This window comes from Typopeltis vanoorti, chromosome 19 (assembly GCF_054136105.1).
Source record: "Typopeltis vanoorti isolate ZY-2024b chromosome 19, IOZ_Tvanoo_1.0, whole genome shotgun sequence".
Taxonomy (NCBI): Eukaryota; Metazoa; Arthropoda; class Arachnida; order Uropygi; family Thelyphonidae; genus Typopeltis; species Typopeltis vanoorti.
This window is the reverse complement of record NC_143567.1, coordinates 94,203,870-94,221,088: the sequence shown is the minus strand read 5'-3', so window position 1 is coordinate 94,221,088 and position 17,219 is coordinate 94,203,870. Positions and strand designations below refer to the sequence as shown.

The 17,219-nt window shown below is 36.3% G+C and overlaps 1 protein-coding gene across 1 annotated transcript in view; it reads right to left on the bottom strand.

The window, feature by feature from the left end:
• LOC150096364 (protein odr-4 homolog) overlaps positions 1-4,279 on the bottom strand; it is a 180,940-nt gene extending 176,661 nt beyond the window's left edge. Inside the window, exon 1 of the mRNA XM_090409180.1 lies at positions 4,110-4,279. Within this exon, the coding sequence (XP_090265306.1) occupies positions 4,110-4,205 (96 nt within the window). The 5' untranslated portion in view covers positions 4,206-4,279. The remainder of the gene's footprint in view (positions 1-4,109) is intronic.
• Between the last annotated feature and the right edge of the window lie 12,940 nt (positions 4,280-17,219).

Genomic DNA, 17,219 nt, shown 5'->3' with positions numbered 1-17,219 from the left:
TCCTTGAATATCATCCACTCCTGGAACTTTCCTATCCTTTATTCTTTTAATGGCTACTTCAGTTTCCCATTCCTTAATTTCTGGGGCATCATCATTTTCTATCTGATCACATTCCAGATTATCTTCATCTCCATAAAGTTCTGTAACATGCTTATTCCATCTTATCATTTTTTCATTTTTTTCCAACAAAATCTTTCCTCTTTCATCCTTCAAAGCACTGCTTTTTATCTTTCTCTTCTTCCCTGAAATCAAGTTCAAACCTTCAAAGAAAAAGGATACAGCAAAGCATATAAGAAAGATCCTTTGCTGTATCATTTTTCTCTATTTCCTTGCAGACCTGATTGAGCCAATCTTCCATTGCCTTTTTAGCCAGAATTTTTACTCATTTATTGATCTCTTTATACCTGAATTTGGGCTTTATTGCTGTTGTTATTCTTCCATTTTCTTCTTTCGTCCATTTTTTCTATTGCCTCCTCAGTAATCCAGGGCTTCCTTCCTCTCTACCTCACCCAGAAGATCTTTTATATATCCTTAAAGTTATAATAACAGAATTAACTCACGTAAAATATTATTTATTAGTAGAATTTTCGCTTGGGTGTCACAGGCATCTTCAGTACATGTAACAAGGTGAATTAAACAATAACTTAAGATGTACTGAATAATGTACTGAAGATGTCTGTGACACTCAAGCTAAAATTCTACTAATAAATAATATTTTAATTTATTAGTAAGAAAAAATTCTACTAATAAATAATATTTTATGAGTTAATTCCGTTATTATAATTTTAAATAATATGTCTACTCATGGTATTCCTTACTGAAACTTTTATATATCCATGGTTCTGATGTACCATAGGCTGAACAATTTATCCATACACGGAACTAATGCACCATAGGTTGACCAACCAACCTCCTGTGTATGGGCCCAACATAAAGAAAATTTCTCATATGAGATTACCATAAAAATAAATAAATAAAACCATTTTCATTGCTCTCTTGATGCCACTAACCTTGCTGAAATTTTTGATTTTCTCTCTTTTAAATCTTGATTCCATATTTAATTTCTAATAATAACATCAAAATCTTTGAAGATTTTAGTATTCAGAAATTCAACTGGTTTTTCCTGTTCCAAATAAACTTTTCTAACGGCTAAACATCTGATCTCACATATACTTCATATGCTTTCCAGAATACAAACACTGACCACAAGAAGTTTCCTCATCAATAATCTAGTAGCAAGGCTTATACATTGGTCATACATAACTGGTAATTAGTTTACGGAATTAACAACGCACATAAAGTATATTAATTAAAGGTAACTTTAATAAACAATTTCTATATTTTGGCAACGTCACGTTGCCATCTTCAGGAACATAAAGATATGGTATGTGCACTCAGGCACTAACAAAAGCAAATGAGGAAGAAAGCAAGGAACTAATATTGTTCCTAGAGTCCTAATGGTGCCCTCTGGTGGGCTAATTTGGTTGACTTGGCAGTTGGGCTGAAGTTCTCAAAATGTAAGTCTCCCAAATTTGGTGTAGTTTCATCTACCAAAGACCAACCACTTCCCCTAGACCTACCTGGTGTATACCAGGTCCCTTGCAGCTGCAAATTATCCTACTTTGGCCAAACAGGCAGAACAACAAATATCAGGATTTCAGAACACAAAGACTACATCCGGTTTCACCAGTACAGCCACTCTGGGCTGGCAGACCATGCTTTAGTTACCCACCATAGAATTCATTGGAAGAAAACAAAAATAATACACCACAGCAAGTTTAAATACGAAAGATTATTCAAGGAATCTTCAGCAGCTCTAAAAAACGTTCCTAACCTCAACAAATTTGGGTGCATGAAACTACCCCAAATTTGGGAGACTTACATTTTGAGAACTTCAGCCCAACTGCCAAGTCAACCAAATTAGCCCACCAGAGGACACCATTAGGACTCTAGGAACAATATTAGTTTCTTGCTTTCTTCCTCATTTGCTTTTGTTAGTGCCTGCGTGCACATACCATATCTTTATGTTCCTGAAGATGGCAACGTGACGTTACCGAAATATAGAAGTTGTTTATTAAAGTTACCTTTAATTAATATACTTTATATGCATTGTTAATTCCATAAACTAATTACCAGTCATCAATAATCTTTCAAGTACACAATGTATATTTATGTTCCTGAAGATGGCAACGTAACGTTGCCGAAATATAGAAGTTGTTTATTAAAGTTACCTTTAATTAATATACTTTATATGCGTTGTTAATTCCGTAAACTAATTGCCAGTCATCAATAATCTTTCAAGTACACAATGTATATTTTTTATCCAGCAAGAATTTATGCCAACTGCTGATTTCTTCTTCCGTAGACCATTACTTACATAACCATTTTCAACTTTATGTTACTGAGCATTATAAGAACATCCTGTAAGATGAATTTATAATTTTTATTTTTCATTCTTTTATATACCTTGGGTTTCTAAGAAATGTGATAGGACTGGGCTGTACAAGATCAGAACCAAGTACATCAAAACTATCAGCGAAACATTCACCTTCCTCTTTTTTACACTAAAGCTGGATTTTTTTTTTTCTTTAACATGACTCTACCCAAGAAATATTGTATACCTACTGAACATTAGTTACCATGAATAAACTGAGAGATTTTTTAAAACTTTTTATAGAATAGTTTAATGTATTTTTTATATAACCTGGAAACTCCCTTCTAGAGACCAAACATAGAGCTTTTTATAATGCACTTGTACTTCAAGCCTCTAATAAGCACAGTAAAGGTCTCATACCAGGTGATAAAATTCATCTCCCATATAAAGAATTCAGAAATCATTCAGAATTACCCAAGCCTACAGGGGGATTTGAGAGCAATTGTGCTAACCAATATACAAATGAAAAACACTTGCAATCAATATCAAGACATCAAGACCTGATTTTGAAAGCCTCCACGCAGGAAACTTGCATTATGCTCAAATGTCAGTTATGCTTTATGATCCTACACTAAAGCTATCTGTTTGGTAGTTACAGCCTTGATAAATGTCCTCCATCAGAACACAACATTTCATGCTCCTCCTTTCATTACTGCTAGAAAGAGAGATCTGAAAAACTTGTACAATCTAGATATCCAATGAAAGAGACACAGAATAATCTGTAAGAAATTAAATAACACTTGACAAGAAATTATGATCTTGTTTTAATCCTTCAGCCAGGTATGAACGTTGAAAGTAAAGTATCCACCTGACTAAGTTACCTGTATATAGAAGCTGTCATCTGAAACTGCCCCAGTATCCAATAATCTCCCCCCTTTTTTTTTTCAGATGTATATATTGCTATGCATTATGGGTAATCATTGTCCATACTGTTTTCAACTAGGTTCTCATCAGTGAAAACTAGGTCCACGGACATGCTGAAAACTAATAAACAGAGATGTCTAATTTTCCATGTACAAGTTTAAAAAACGGTTTATCACAATATTATTAATATAGTTTAGGGATACTTGTATCAAGTGTTGAAACCTCAATAAAAGTTAAAACTGGTTGAGATAGTGACTTTTCCCATAATGCATAGCAATATTTCCATCTGAAAGGGGAATGATGTGAATTACTGGGCAAGACAATCTAAAGTCCACAGTCTTTACATACAAGCCTACTCATGAAGATACTTAAACTCTTCTTTGATCAAGTCAAGGTAAAGGATTAAAACAATATAGTTTCCTGTTAAGTATAATTTACTTTCTAACCAAGCAAAAAACTATTATTATTATGTGTGACACCTCCAAGGACTCAGAGTTATAAAAATCGATTATTTAATGGCAAAAGAAACGTAGTAAGCAATCGTGATTACTGTCAGTATGGTGACCTGTAATTCAGTTATTTTTGAAATAATTATGTGTTGTCATGTTATTTTATGATAACACCACAATCATAACGAATATAATGAGATAAGGAACGCGATTCTTTTAATCATCTGGTGCCAATGCTAATCGTCAATTATGCCACCCAACAAACAATAGAGTCGAGGAATGGGACAGGCAAAGTGCCTCTGTAGGTAAACTTATAATAGGATAAAGATCAAACGAATCCACATTTAACACAGTGCTTTTACCTGTCCAATTATAAGACCCGTTTCCTGAGCATTATGTTTTAAAATGGAATTTATAATTTTTTGAACACCCTCGTCATATACTATCGTTCTTCCCATGTTAGCGGATAATTCAAATGTTTCTAATATAATCTAGATAATATAATATAATAACATATATTAAACTAATCTGATATGAAACAACACTGCCACAACATCACTGTCACCATATGTAACTATAAAACCGCAACCACGTGTCAGACTTGTGAACTAAGAGAACTAAGTTGTGATAATTATTTACTTAAAAAAAAAAAAGTGATCGGAATAATTATGTCGAACAAAAAATTCGGTTAGTTATTTGTTATTGTTAACCGGGTATCTAAATGGAAAGAGAATCTCTTCGCAGAAGTCCATACTCACCATTATTCACAACATATGCATAATACCTAATGATTAACATCTAAAGATATTAATCATTACTCCCTCAACCTCAATGCGTCAAAAGACACACGAGGGAGGCCGAACCTATCTATCCTACTTCTCCTTAAACAATAGTGCCCATGTCCCGTTTTCACAAAACTTATCCCTGAGTTCCCAGACATGATTTCAAGATGTTAATCTGTCCCGTTTTTCCAATATTCTATTTCCATGTGCTGGAAAAGAAGATTTGGGTTTGCTGATGTGTGTGTGTGGGGGGGGTAAATTTAAAGGTGGGAGAGAACTGTTTGCTACAGATAGTCTGAATTTGAGTGAAAGTGGAAGTGACAAGATAGGTAGATTGTTGATGAGAGGATGCAAACTTGTAGCCAGTCAGGAAAGCTGAAACTAGACAGTGGGGCAGTGGGTGTAAAATACCAAAGTTGTGAGATCAAAGACAAAGGAAGACAAGATGAAGGACAGCTTCAGTCCAATGACCAAGAGAGTCATATTACTGGAATGATGGGATAAAGAATTGTGGTGTGGAAAGTTGAATTAGGGGAAAGTTACCTTGCTTATTTACTACTGCAAGAGGAGTATTAGGAATAAGGGTGCAAAATTTGTGGCCTTGATACAGTTAATCAGCCTATGAATCATCTGGTGTCAGTGAGACATGATTAACAGAGGATGACGTACTTACCAGAATATAATCTGATGGTTATAGCATTTTTCGAAAAGACAGAAAACATAAAAGAGAAGATATGTTATTACTGATTATTTCGGAACATTTATGTCCTCTCAAGGTGGAATATGAAGAAAGAAAGCAATAATGATGGTGGCTTTGAGGCCATTTGGTGTGAAGTTGAGGTTAGCGCTGAATGTACATATTTAGTGGGATGATGCTACATAGGGAATGTAGAAGGAGAAGAATCTGAACTGTTCAGGCAGATGAGATTGGTGAGCAATGGGAGGATTTTAATAATGGGTGGCATTAATTATTGAAGTATTGACTGGAAGCAGGAAATATGTGTGAGTAAGGACATTGAGTTTCTTGAGACAATCATCTTATGCAGCATGTGATTGAGGCAACACGTGGGAGTCAAGTATTATATTTAATAATATATTCTCAAACAGTGATGACAGGTGTTATCACGATGTTACTAGTCAGGGAGAGTGGTCATGTGGTTTTAACGTAGGGAGTGGCTAGATAGGGACGAGCTTCGTGAACAACAGATATGTGAGGAATTACAAAGCAGGAGAAGACAATAAATTGAGGACATAAATTGGTGATGTGTGGTGGGTATATAATTTATTCCATTGTCCTATGGAATAAATTACATAGGACAAAGTTAGGTTGTATTCCCAAGCTTTGGAGATAAATAAAGAAATGGAATTATGAAGGAACTTCTGAGAAAGCGGATGTTATGGAGGAGGTAATATAATAAGGAAAGAGAAATTGACATACGAAAGGAGATTGGCTGAAGCAGCAAAGCAAAGCCCTAGAGAAGTCTATAGTTATGTTACTAGTAAAAGAAAGGGTGAATATGGAAGGCTGACTTTAGTTGCCACTTCATTTCCGCTAAAGATATGGTAGAAAGGTTTAATGAGTATTTTGTTAGTGTATTTCATGTAGGGAGCTAAGAGTAGTGTTGAATGGCAATAGGAAGGAGGACAAACAACTTGCATATCAATAATGAGAAATGTTTAGAATTTTAAGCAACATTGATGTTACGAAGGAGGGCTGAAAAGTTCTTATAAACACCTAGAACAATTAAAATGCTTAAGGACGACGATATGACGGCACTTGCAAGCCATCTGTCTCTCTCTCTTCACTGGATACCAGATACTGTTAATGATAGTCTTGAGCTAGCTATCTGTAATTGGTCTCCAGTGGAGATTGAATTTCTCCCTCAGTCTCCAAAAGTTAGATACGGCTGAATTGTGCTCGCCCACTCCCTTTGATTCCCTTCCAGGGAGTAGGCGAGCACGATTCAGCCGGTATTTTATTATTATAAACTAATAACGTGAGCCTGAAGGAGTCACTTAGTGAGTACGGGAGTGGCGACAGGAGGTATCTGACTCTGGGCCATACCTTTCTTCACATAATATACATCTGTTATAGTATCTGTAGACTGTCCCTACCCTTCTTTTTTCTTTCTTTTATTCTTACTCTTTCCCCACAGCTATCAGAGTATTCGAAGGCCAGGGGAGCACCTTTCGTTTTTTAGTTTATTCTCATGCTGTGGGAGTCTAATCTTTCCCACCATGCCCAGCTAAAGGTAAAGGCAATTGCAGCAGTGAAGTGACAAACTGGCTGCATTAAAATTGCCAAAATTCTCTATTCGTAGGGATTTTGCTACCGCGTCTGGGGCAGCCGACGGGACTGTTTTTAGATCACAGGAAACAGTTGAGAAATATTACTATTATTATTATTATTATTATTATTACGAGCGACTCCAGGGAGTCTTTACATCCAGGGAGGCCCTAAACATCATGTCCACACAACTATTCGACATTCTCACAGAATCTATCATACCTTGCCTTGAACTCATTCACTGTCATAGCACCCTCAACAGACTCTGGCAGCTTATTCCACTCATTTACCACTCTAAAAGCAAAGAACCCAGCTCTAACACCCTTGCTGACCACACTCTTGCCCAGCTTCTATAAATGTCCCCTAGTTCTCCCACTACCAATCCTGATCTCAAAAATATCCTTCTGAATTAATCCTATAGAAACCATTCAGCAATTTGAATGTCTTAACCATATCTCCCCTTTTCCGCCTATCAACCAATTTCTGCAACCCACAAATCTTCAACTCGTTCTCATAAGGTTCATTCCATAGACCTGCTATCATCTTGGTCACTCGCCTCTGGATCCTCTCCACCTCCTCCCATCAAGAAGAAACCTAAGTGATCAAATCTGGGAACAGTAGTCGAGATGAGGTCTTATCAAGGTCTGTACAGAGGAACAATAACTTGCTTGTCTCTGCTCGTCAAAGTATTTTTCAGCAACCAAGTGATTTGTTGAGTTGATTTAGCCACTTTTGCAATGTATCCCTTAAACTTCATCTCCCTATCCACCAACACTCCCAAGTCCCTGGCCTCATCAATCTCCTGGAGTACAGTTCGACTAATGTGATATACTGCTGCTAATCGTTTCACCGCAAAATGCATAACCTTACATTTTGTCACATTAAATTGACATCCATTCTCCCTAGCCCAGAACTTCAATCTATCCAAATCATCCTGCAAGATTTTGACATGCTATATGGTAAACTTGAAAAAATAATCCAGTTCCTAACATTGAATATAAGGACTCTTCTTAAACCAGTGAAGATCAGATTGATGGAGAAAGCTAGAGAGGATCAAGTAAGATATAAAAGGTATTGCTGAAACACACTGACCAGAAGACGGCATGGTAAATTTGAAGATTGCAAAACTATTTTACTCAGAAAGGGAAGATAATTCACACAGAGGAGTCGCAATAATAATCAGTAATCGCTTGCAGAACCATCTTAACTTTAGAACTATATAGTTCAAGAATAATAACAATTACATTAAAAGGAAAAGAAAAAGGGATTTTTTTTTTCAAAATTATCCAAATTTATGCTCCAGATCAGTCACATGAAGACGAAGAATTAGATACTACCAGCAACTAGAGGACCTTATTGACAAAACGGACAAAAAGGATATTCTAATAGTAATTGGAAACTTCCACGCCAAGGGAGAGTGATTTACACCAGACATAAAAGATATGATGGACAAATTTGGAGTGGACGAGAGAAACGATAGGGACGAAAAACTGCTAGGATTCTATAAACATAACAATCTATTCATCTCAAACACCACGTTTTTCCATAGATAATCAGCAAATCCACATGGACATATCCAGATGGTATTAAAAATCGTATTGATTACATTTTGATCAAAAATAGGCAATCCTCAATCCATAATGTAAGAACCCTGAAAAACAGCATATTTTGACTCGGATCATGAATTACTAGCTAAAAAAATTAAGTTGAAATTTAAGAACAGCAAACCAAAGATCCTATGCAACATTATTAACATATCAAAACTGAAAGATATAACTATACAAAACAACTACAGTAATAATAGAAGCAGAGTTAAAGAAAATATCCTTTGATAATGTAAAAAATACATGGGAAATGGGCAGAGCAGTTATGTCTAATGCTGCAAGAAAAACACTTAGAACAAAAATTAGAGCAAATAACGAGTGCATAACCACAGAAAAGTTGGAAAATTTAGAAGAAAAAAGTGTGGAAAAATATTCTGAATACAGAAAATAAGAGGAAAATAAGCAATCATAAAAGAATATGAAAAATGAAATACACAGAATGTGCAGATTTTAAAAAAAAGCTTGGTTAGAAGAAAAAGCAAAAAATGTTTGAAGACGCCGATAAAAAGAATTATAGCAAGAATGTATATGAAATTATTAAAGAATTAGCAAAAACACCCCAAAATAGACCACTAAAAATGAAAGATAAAGACAACATGTTACTGGAACAATCCAGGAGATTAAAAAAATTGGAAAAAATATTACCAGATACTTTTCCAGAGGGAAGCAGATGAAAAAACACAAACGAAGAGGCAAAAAATGCTATTTATAATAAAAGAAGAAATTTTGAATGCAATAAACCAAATAAACTTAACTAAGTTTCCTGGTTACGATGAACCTCCTACTGAACTGTTGAAATATGGTTGCATAGTAACCACCAGTTTCCTGCTCGAAAATTTTAACCAAATACTATATGCTGGTGAAATTCCATATAACTGGAAGACAGGCATCATAATATCAATTCTCAAAAAAGGGGATATAAATGAAAATGTGAAAATTTATAGGCCCATAAATTGGCTATAAAATCATATCTATAAAATCTTCACATGCATTATTCGAAATAGAATCTAGATTTTAATGATTGCGACAACAGGGAAGATCAAGCAGCATTCAGACCTGGAAGGTCTGCTATAGACCATATTTTTACAGTTAATAGCCTGGCTGAAAAGTACGGGGCATACCACTTATGCCCAGGACTTTTCTGTCCAGTGCAGAATCTAAAGAACAATTGGAAAAAAATTTAAAAATTTAAATGAAGAATGCAAAACTTTTCAATCTAAAAAAATCAATCTAAACAAAACTAAAAATGAAAATAGGAAGAGATGAGGAAAAAATCAATAAACTTAGAAAATCACATACAGGGTGGCCATAAAAATAATTAACTTTCCTTCTTTGGAGGTATCTGTACTTGTTTTACCTTAAACAGTACAATGCCGTAGCGGCCCTTCGGGAATTTTGAAAGCTTCATAACCTGCGTGCAGATCCTATGTCAGCTGTAGCACTGAGAGCCATGATTAAGAAGTTTGAAGAAATTGGATCACAAGGAGTTAGATCTGGCAGAAAACGGAAAGCAGTGCAAGAAGAGACAGTAACAGACGTTGCTATTGCGGTGTTCGACGACACAGGGACCAGTACTGGTCCAAGCACTCGTGCCATAGCTCGCAAACTTGATATGGCTTATGGTACAGTCTGGAAAATCTTACGGAAAATGTTTTGCTTCACTCCGTATAAGTCCTGTTGTGTGCAAGCACTGACTACCGCAGATTATGATAAGCGCTTGACCTTCGCGCTAACGTTTCTTGCCCGAATGGAGGTCGACAGTGACTGGCCTTGGAGAATATTGTGGGGTGATGAGGTTCATTTTTATCTGAATGGGTCGGTCAGCACTCGCAACTGCAGAATTTGGGCATCTGAGCATCCCCAAGCGATCCAGCAAGTACCACTGCATTCTCCAAAAGTAACCGAGTGATGTGTCTTCACAGCCGATTTCATAATAGGCCCATATTTTTTTGAACGTATTACCCCCTACAGATCCTCTAACCTGCTCCATTACTGGAGAGATTTATCGACGAATGCTGGAAAATTTTGTCATTCCTGCATTGCAGCAAAGACAATGTTATCATTTTCATGCAGGATGGACATGGCCACACATTGAACGTTCAGTACAGCGCCTTTTACGCCAGCATTTCAGTAATGAGAAGATTATGAGTTAGTTCTTTCCGAGAGCATGGCCGCCTCGATTCCCGGACATCACTCCATCTGACGTTTGACTGTGGGGATATTAGAAATCGGTTGTGTGTATGTTGGTGGCGTTCTCAACTTGCATGTCTTGAAAGAGAACATAAAATGGACTGTTATGAACATCCAATCCGACTCCTTACATTCAGCTATAGAGAATGTTGCACACCGGATGCAATTTGTTGTACTCAAGAAAGGTTAGCGCATTGAAAATCGTGTATGTGGTCCAGGGGACCCTGATTCTGAAGAATAAAACATTATTTCCTCTGAGTTCAATCACTACATTAATTCCTATGTCTCTCGCAAGTTGTTGTTTTAGTTTAATTATTATTATTGTTAGTATCATTTTAACACACCACATATCCAGCTGAAATGAGTGATCCGGCTATCGCTTACACCGTCGAAATGTTATATTCCATTTTATCTGCCTTTAATGTAATTATCTGCTTGTTTTCGGCTCCTCCAGCGCCAAAATTTCACCTATCGGCGACTTTTAGTACTAAATCTTTTTTTCGCATAATTCATCTCCCCATGCCTTCAAAAGTGTCAATATAAAATTGAGTCTCATTCAGTTTATTGATTTTAGCTACAGATGCCTCAAAAGAAGGAAAGTTATTTTATGGCCACCCCTTAAACAAGTAAAGCAATTTACATATCTTGGCAGTCTCACAACTTCGACAATACAGAAACAGAAAAATAAAGGCTTTACAAAAGATGGTCTAATATGAATAAATTAAACAAAATATTGAAAAATAAGAGCATTTCATAAAGCCTCAAGCTAAAACGGTATAAAACCATTATTATATCTACAGCAACATATGGAGAAGAGTCTTGGACACTCAATCAGAAAGAAATACAGAAAATCAGAGCATTCGAAATGAAATGCTTAAGAAAAATAAATAAAACTCACTAGTCAGAACACAAAACAAATGAGCAAGTAAAACATGAATTAAACTATAAAGAAAATATCATAGCTATAATTCTTAAACAACAATTAAGATGGTTTGTACACGTCTAGAGAATTCAAGATTATATTTGGTAATCTTTGAAAGGATTACCAAATATAATCTTGAATGGAATCATTGGAGGAAACGATCAAGAGGTAGACCATAAAGAAATTGGCTGCAGTCTCTGAAAGAAAGTCACAATTACCGAGCTTCAGAGAGATGACAGAAATGGCAAGAGAAAGAACCAGATGTCAAAGATTTGCACATAGGGAGAACTCAACCCGTCATTTAAGGATGAGAAAGAAGAGAAACGTGTCACAGAGGATCAGAGGATTGCAAATGATGCAGCTTCGTTGTAGCAAGTGTATAACATTTTCCTGGGGAATATGTAGAAATAATGCTCACGTTACATGGTTCTATCCCAATTCCATGGTGATTATCACAACTTTTCAGTACATCCTCGGTATATGAAACTATTTCTATAAACAAAAGGTTAGTCATTTGGTTATAGAAACATAGCAAGCATAAAGAAATACTGGCTTATAATGTCACCCCTGGTCAACATATATCAATATATTGTAGTCCTGACCAAAGTTTCTCTATATGATACAGAAGCATGTGCGTATAACATTAACAATTACCAACGTGACACATTATGTGAATCACAAAGAAGAGGAGGTGGCATAATCGCTTTTGTAAATGAAAAGCACAGTGTGACAGAAGCAATAACACTTTCGAACATGCAAAACCATTTGGAAATCATGGATAACTACAACCACAAATACATGACAAAATATACAGACCTCTAGATAGAAACCCTCTCAGCTTCCTACAAGAATTAGAAACATGGCTAAATGACATCGACAGTTACATAACACATAGAATTATTCTAATAGGTGATATTATCATTAACATCCTCGACCTTGGCTCTCCAACCACTAACATGTCTTGACATATTAAGCTAGTACAACGACTCCAAGTAACACATACGTCAACGATAATCAACACTAAATTAGCTGACCACTAATTTATCGTAACGCCATTCCACAAGACTTCAGTTAAAATTCTCCACATGCAATAAAACCCCACTAGATAAACAGCACTCTACTGTCACAGTAAAATGTATCGCTGATAAAAGACACAGAACAAGCTACTTACTATAAATGATCCAAAAACTTTATACGACAGCCTCAAATTTCTGTTTACTTAAATATTCAGAAAAACAACAAAACACCAAAGAAATAGGAGACATGCACTTATTAATCCATGGATAAATCAAGACATCTTTAAAGCATTTCAATAAAAGGCGTCTTATGGAAGAGAGTAAGACAGTCACCTAACAACGACATTCACATACAAACCTATCTCAATCTCTCATCATAGGAAGCATTCCGGAAACCTGCTACCAGCTGGTACTAGTCTCTGAATCCCCCTCCCCAACAGTTTATGATCAGGCATTAAACTCTAGTGACCAAAATAGTGGACAAGATTAGGACGAATCATAGCCTTATAAAGAAAGATAATAACTTCCCTATCTCTACTTCTTAGTGTTTTTCAAGTAATCCATCCAAGTAATCCTAAAATATTCCGATGAGGTACTGTGAGCTATTTAAGCTTATAATTGATGAGGCAAGTCCCTAGTCTAAATAATTTCATGCAATCCAGCACTACGAATGTGATACACAGTATACACTATCTACTAATAATTGTGTGGACACCCCTGCAATTTGAAGTTATGGAACATTCCACGTTTGTTAATAACATAAAAACTGGTATACGGATAGTAGGAAGCAATATTTCATCATAGCAGTTGAATACAGGTAGTATGGAAACATGACGTGAACACAGTGACTTCGAGAGTAGTATCATCCTGAGCTGTCAAATTGGTGGCGTGTCCATACGTGATGTTGTCGCTCAACTGGAGCATCTAAAATCAACGGTCGCTGATGTGATGAACAAATGGAGACGTACTGGCATCACTAGTGCAGAAAAACACCCAGGGCGATCGCCGAAAATAAAAGAGCAGCAGTACGCAAGCCACACATCACAACAATGAACAACGGGGCTCGTCTGACCTGGTACAAACAGCGTGTGAACTGGACAATTGACCACTGGAAAACGGTACTCTGGAGTGATGAGTCAAGGTTCAACTGTTTCCAGTCTGATGGTAAGGTGTGGGTGTGGAGGCAGCCTTGTGAACGCTTGCTACCACTGTGCTGTACCCATAGTAAAGTTTGGTGGTGAAGTAATGGTGTGGGGTGCATTCAGCTGGTTTGGAGTGGGATCAGTGGTTCCATAAAAACAGTTCAATACCTTAATATTCTAAATAATCAGGCGCTGCCAACACTGTGGAGTTCTTATGGAACGAATCCGTGTTACTATCAAGACGACAATACCGCATGCCACAAATCTTCAGCTGTTATGGAATGGTATGAACAGATGGGTGTTAAACGACTGCCCTGGCCTGTGCAGAGTCCTTATCTCAACCCCGTTCAACACCTGCGGGACGAATTGGAGTGGCGATTGAGGTCCAGACCAGCACGTTCTCGATCGGGAAGTGATCGTACAGGAAGTGATCAAAGCCAAAGGTGGACATACTCGATATTAGCTTTCGTCTGCTGTTATCAAATGTAAATTGCTAAAGTGTCTGGACAATTACTGGTAGATAGTGCATAACTTTTTCAGCCACAAGTGCCTCATCTTACATTTTGCCATAAATTGACAATCGTTATTCTTCGTCCACAATGCCAATTTCTTTAAATCATCCTGCTGGATATCTGCATCACTTTTATCTACTGTTGCTCTGTCAAGTTTTGTATCGTCAGCAAACAACTGAATATCATCAACCAATTTAAATTTTCATCAATATTATTAATATTCAAATTAAAGAGTAGGTGGCCCCCTAGTACGAGCCCGTGGGGCACTCCACTTCACCTTCTCATGTCTCACTCGTATCCATTCCCATTGCTCCCACTTATGTAATATTTTTCCTTTTGTTTAATACAGTATTACCAATTAGACTTAGAAACACCGGGCGGTAACTGGAAATCTCACTAACTTCGAGTATCAGTGGAGGGTTGTTTGCTATCATTCGATTTTCATACAGTTAGGACTAAAGAGTAATGCTTATTACCACCTCGGGAGGATTAAAATTTGTCGGTGATTTATTTTTATTTAGGATTATTTAGGGTCCAAAGTGCATCCAAAAGTTCGATGGATTTACAATTTGTATACAGTTAGAAGTTGTATATGTTTGAGGTTATATGGCTGAGATCAGTGGCGCACCCAGAGAAGGGGGTGATGTTGAGTTGTGGTGGATTTTAGGATTTGTTCCAGTAGCTGAATGTTCGCTGTCTGCCCTGGTCCCTGGCGAAAAGAACGGGGACCTTGTTTAACCGGGCGACGCCCAGCCGACATGAAATTTTGTCATGTTGTACCATCATTCTATATTTTGGTTTAAGCCAATAAGAATACAATTTGGTCGGTTAAATCCCAAATTGTCAGCCCATCCTCGTTCGTTCAGTATATAGATACCTAACAGGGTGCACCACAAGGTGAGGAATGGACATTAGGTCAGAAGCCCTGTTCGGTTCCTCCACATTCCTTAAATGGCTACATGGAGGCTCCTCTCACTTGTACAGCTGTAACTCTTAAGCATCCCTTTCTTAAAGATATGCTTCTTAAATTTTTCATGTTTTCAGTCATTTTTTTAACCTGCACATTTTAGCTATTCCCTATCAGGTCCAGCTGATTTCCGATTATTTAATTTTGAAATGATTGATCGTATTAAATTATTATTGGAATTTCAAAGATTTTCTGTCTGTAATATTTCTGACTTTTTATCTCTTCTTCACTTTCATAAAAGTTGATAAAATAGTTTTCGCCCAATTCCTTTTCTGTGACTATATATTTAGATATTCATAAATTTCTGTTTTTTTTTTTATTTCGAATCATTTTCCATGTTTGATTTTGTGTTCAGTAAAAGTCAAATTTCCATAGTTTAGAATAACTTCCCAATATTTCGTTTTATCAGTCATATTTTGTTGTTTATTTCATTTCACGTTTGGCGATGTTTGTCTTATCGTGTAAATGTTTATTAAGTGCTTTTTTTGTTATTGAAAATGCTTTTATTTCTTCAGGAAGTCCATCTTGTTCTGCATTTCCCAGTTTTCAATTCCAGGGAAAGAAAATTTCTCTTATATTAATTTTATTAAATATATTGGTGAAGCCTTTCGACTTATCTTCATGAAATATTGTGGATATATTGTCATCCCCTGAACAACCATTTTCTTTGCATGTATGTAATATATATATATATATATATATTCTGAAAAAAACGATTAAGAAATTTCTTCTGGATCCTCCTAGGCAGTGTACTACGCAAAACTACTAATTTTAAAGGTAGCATCTCCATCCCTTACATTAGTTCAGTCTCCAATAATTTGGTTAAAGTCCTTAAAAATACAACATTAGGACGTTTTTCGCTACACGTTTTTTACGATTTCATCACAACCTGAAATATCCAGGTGTATACAAGTTATGGTGCGATTGTAATATTCCTTATTTTGGATAGACTGACAAATCTATTGAACTACGTATAGAGAAGCATGAGAGAGACATCTCCTATAAAAGATCACATGCATCTGTGCTATCCAGTCATGTTCTTTTCTCAAACAATCCTCATGATGATCTACAGAGTCACTCAGTGTGCTGGGATAAATCCGAAAACATTTTTCGCTGCAGTGATGAGTTTGAAAGGAAAATCGTGGAGTCCAGGAAAATTCTCCTTAATCCTGAACATTTGAACAGCAATCTAAGTTACAACATCCCTGATAGCCATGCTGCAGTTGTTCAATACTGGCGTTAACGAGAACTTACAAGCACGCACGCAACAAACAATGACGCGTTGGATAGAACAACCTGAAAAATACAACATTTTTGTGTCAATTATGTATTGCATTTTTGCCTGTAATTCTCAGTTTTTTGTAACTTCGATTTTTATTATTGTGTTCTACCTTTAGTGGATACCTGATGAAGGCTGTAAAAGGACGAAACTAGTTGTATCATTTTCATTAAAACTTAATACATTATCTCGGTTTAAAATCATTAAATATCTATTTTTAAAATGTACCATAACAACTGAGTAGAAGCTCAGGAATACACACACACACACACACACACACACACACACACACACACACACACACACACACACACACACACACACACACACACACACACACACACACACACACACACACACACACACACACACACACACATTAAGGTTACCAAGTAATTTTATAAACTTGGTTATTTTAGTGGTGCAACACCAGGGCAACTCATTATAAAGGTGGGTATAGCTCTGATCACTATTCTTAGTATTTTCCATAATGTAAAGCACATCTCGCTAAGAGATGTATACTGCAATACGTTATGGGTGGGGTCACTACCCAGACCGGTTTCAACCTTTTTTGAGGTCTCCTTAGTGAGTAGCTAGACCCTAAATACCAATGTTTCAGTAATACAGAGCCTTATCAACTTTACCTATACAAGTTGCTACAAGGTGTTTTTATTTTGAATAATCTCTGGAGGAGATATAGATGAAAATAAGTTTTTTTAACTTGGGTAACACCAGGTTACTATATTAGCGTTATTTACATCTTTATCTCAT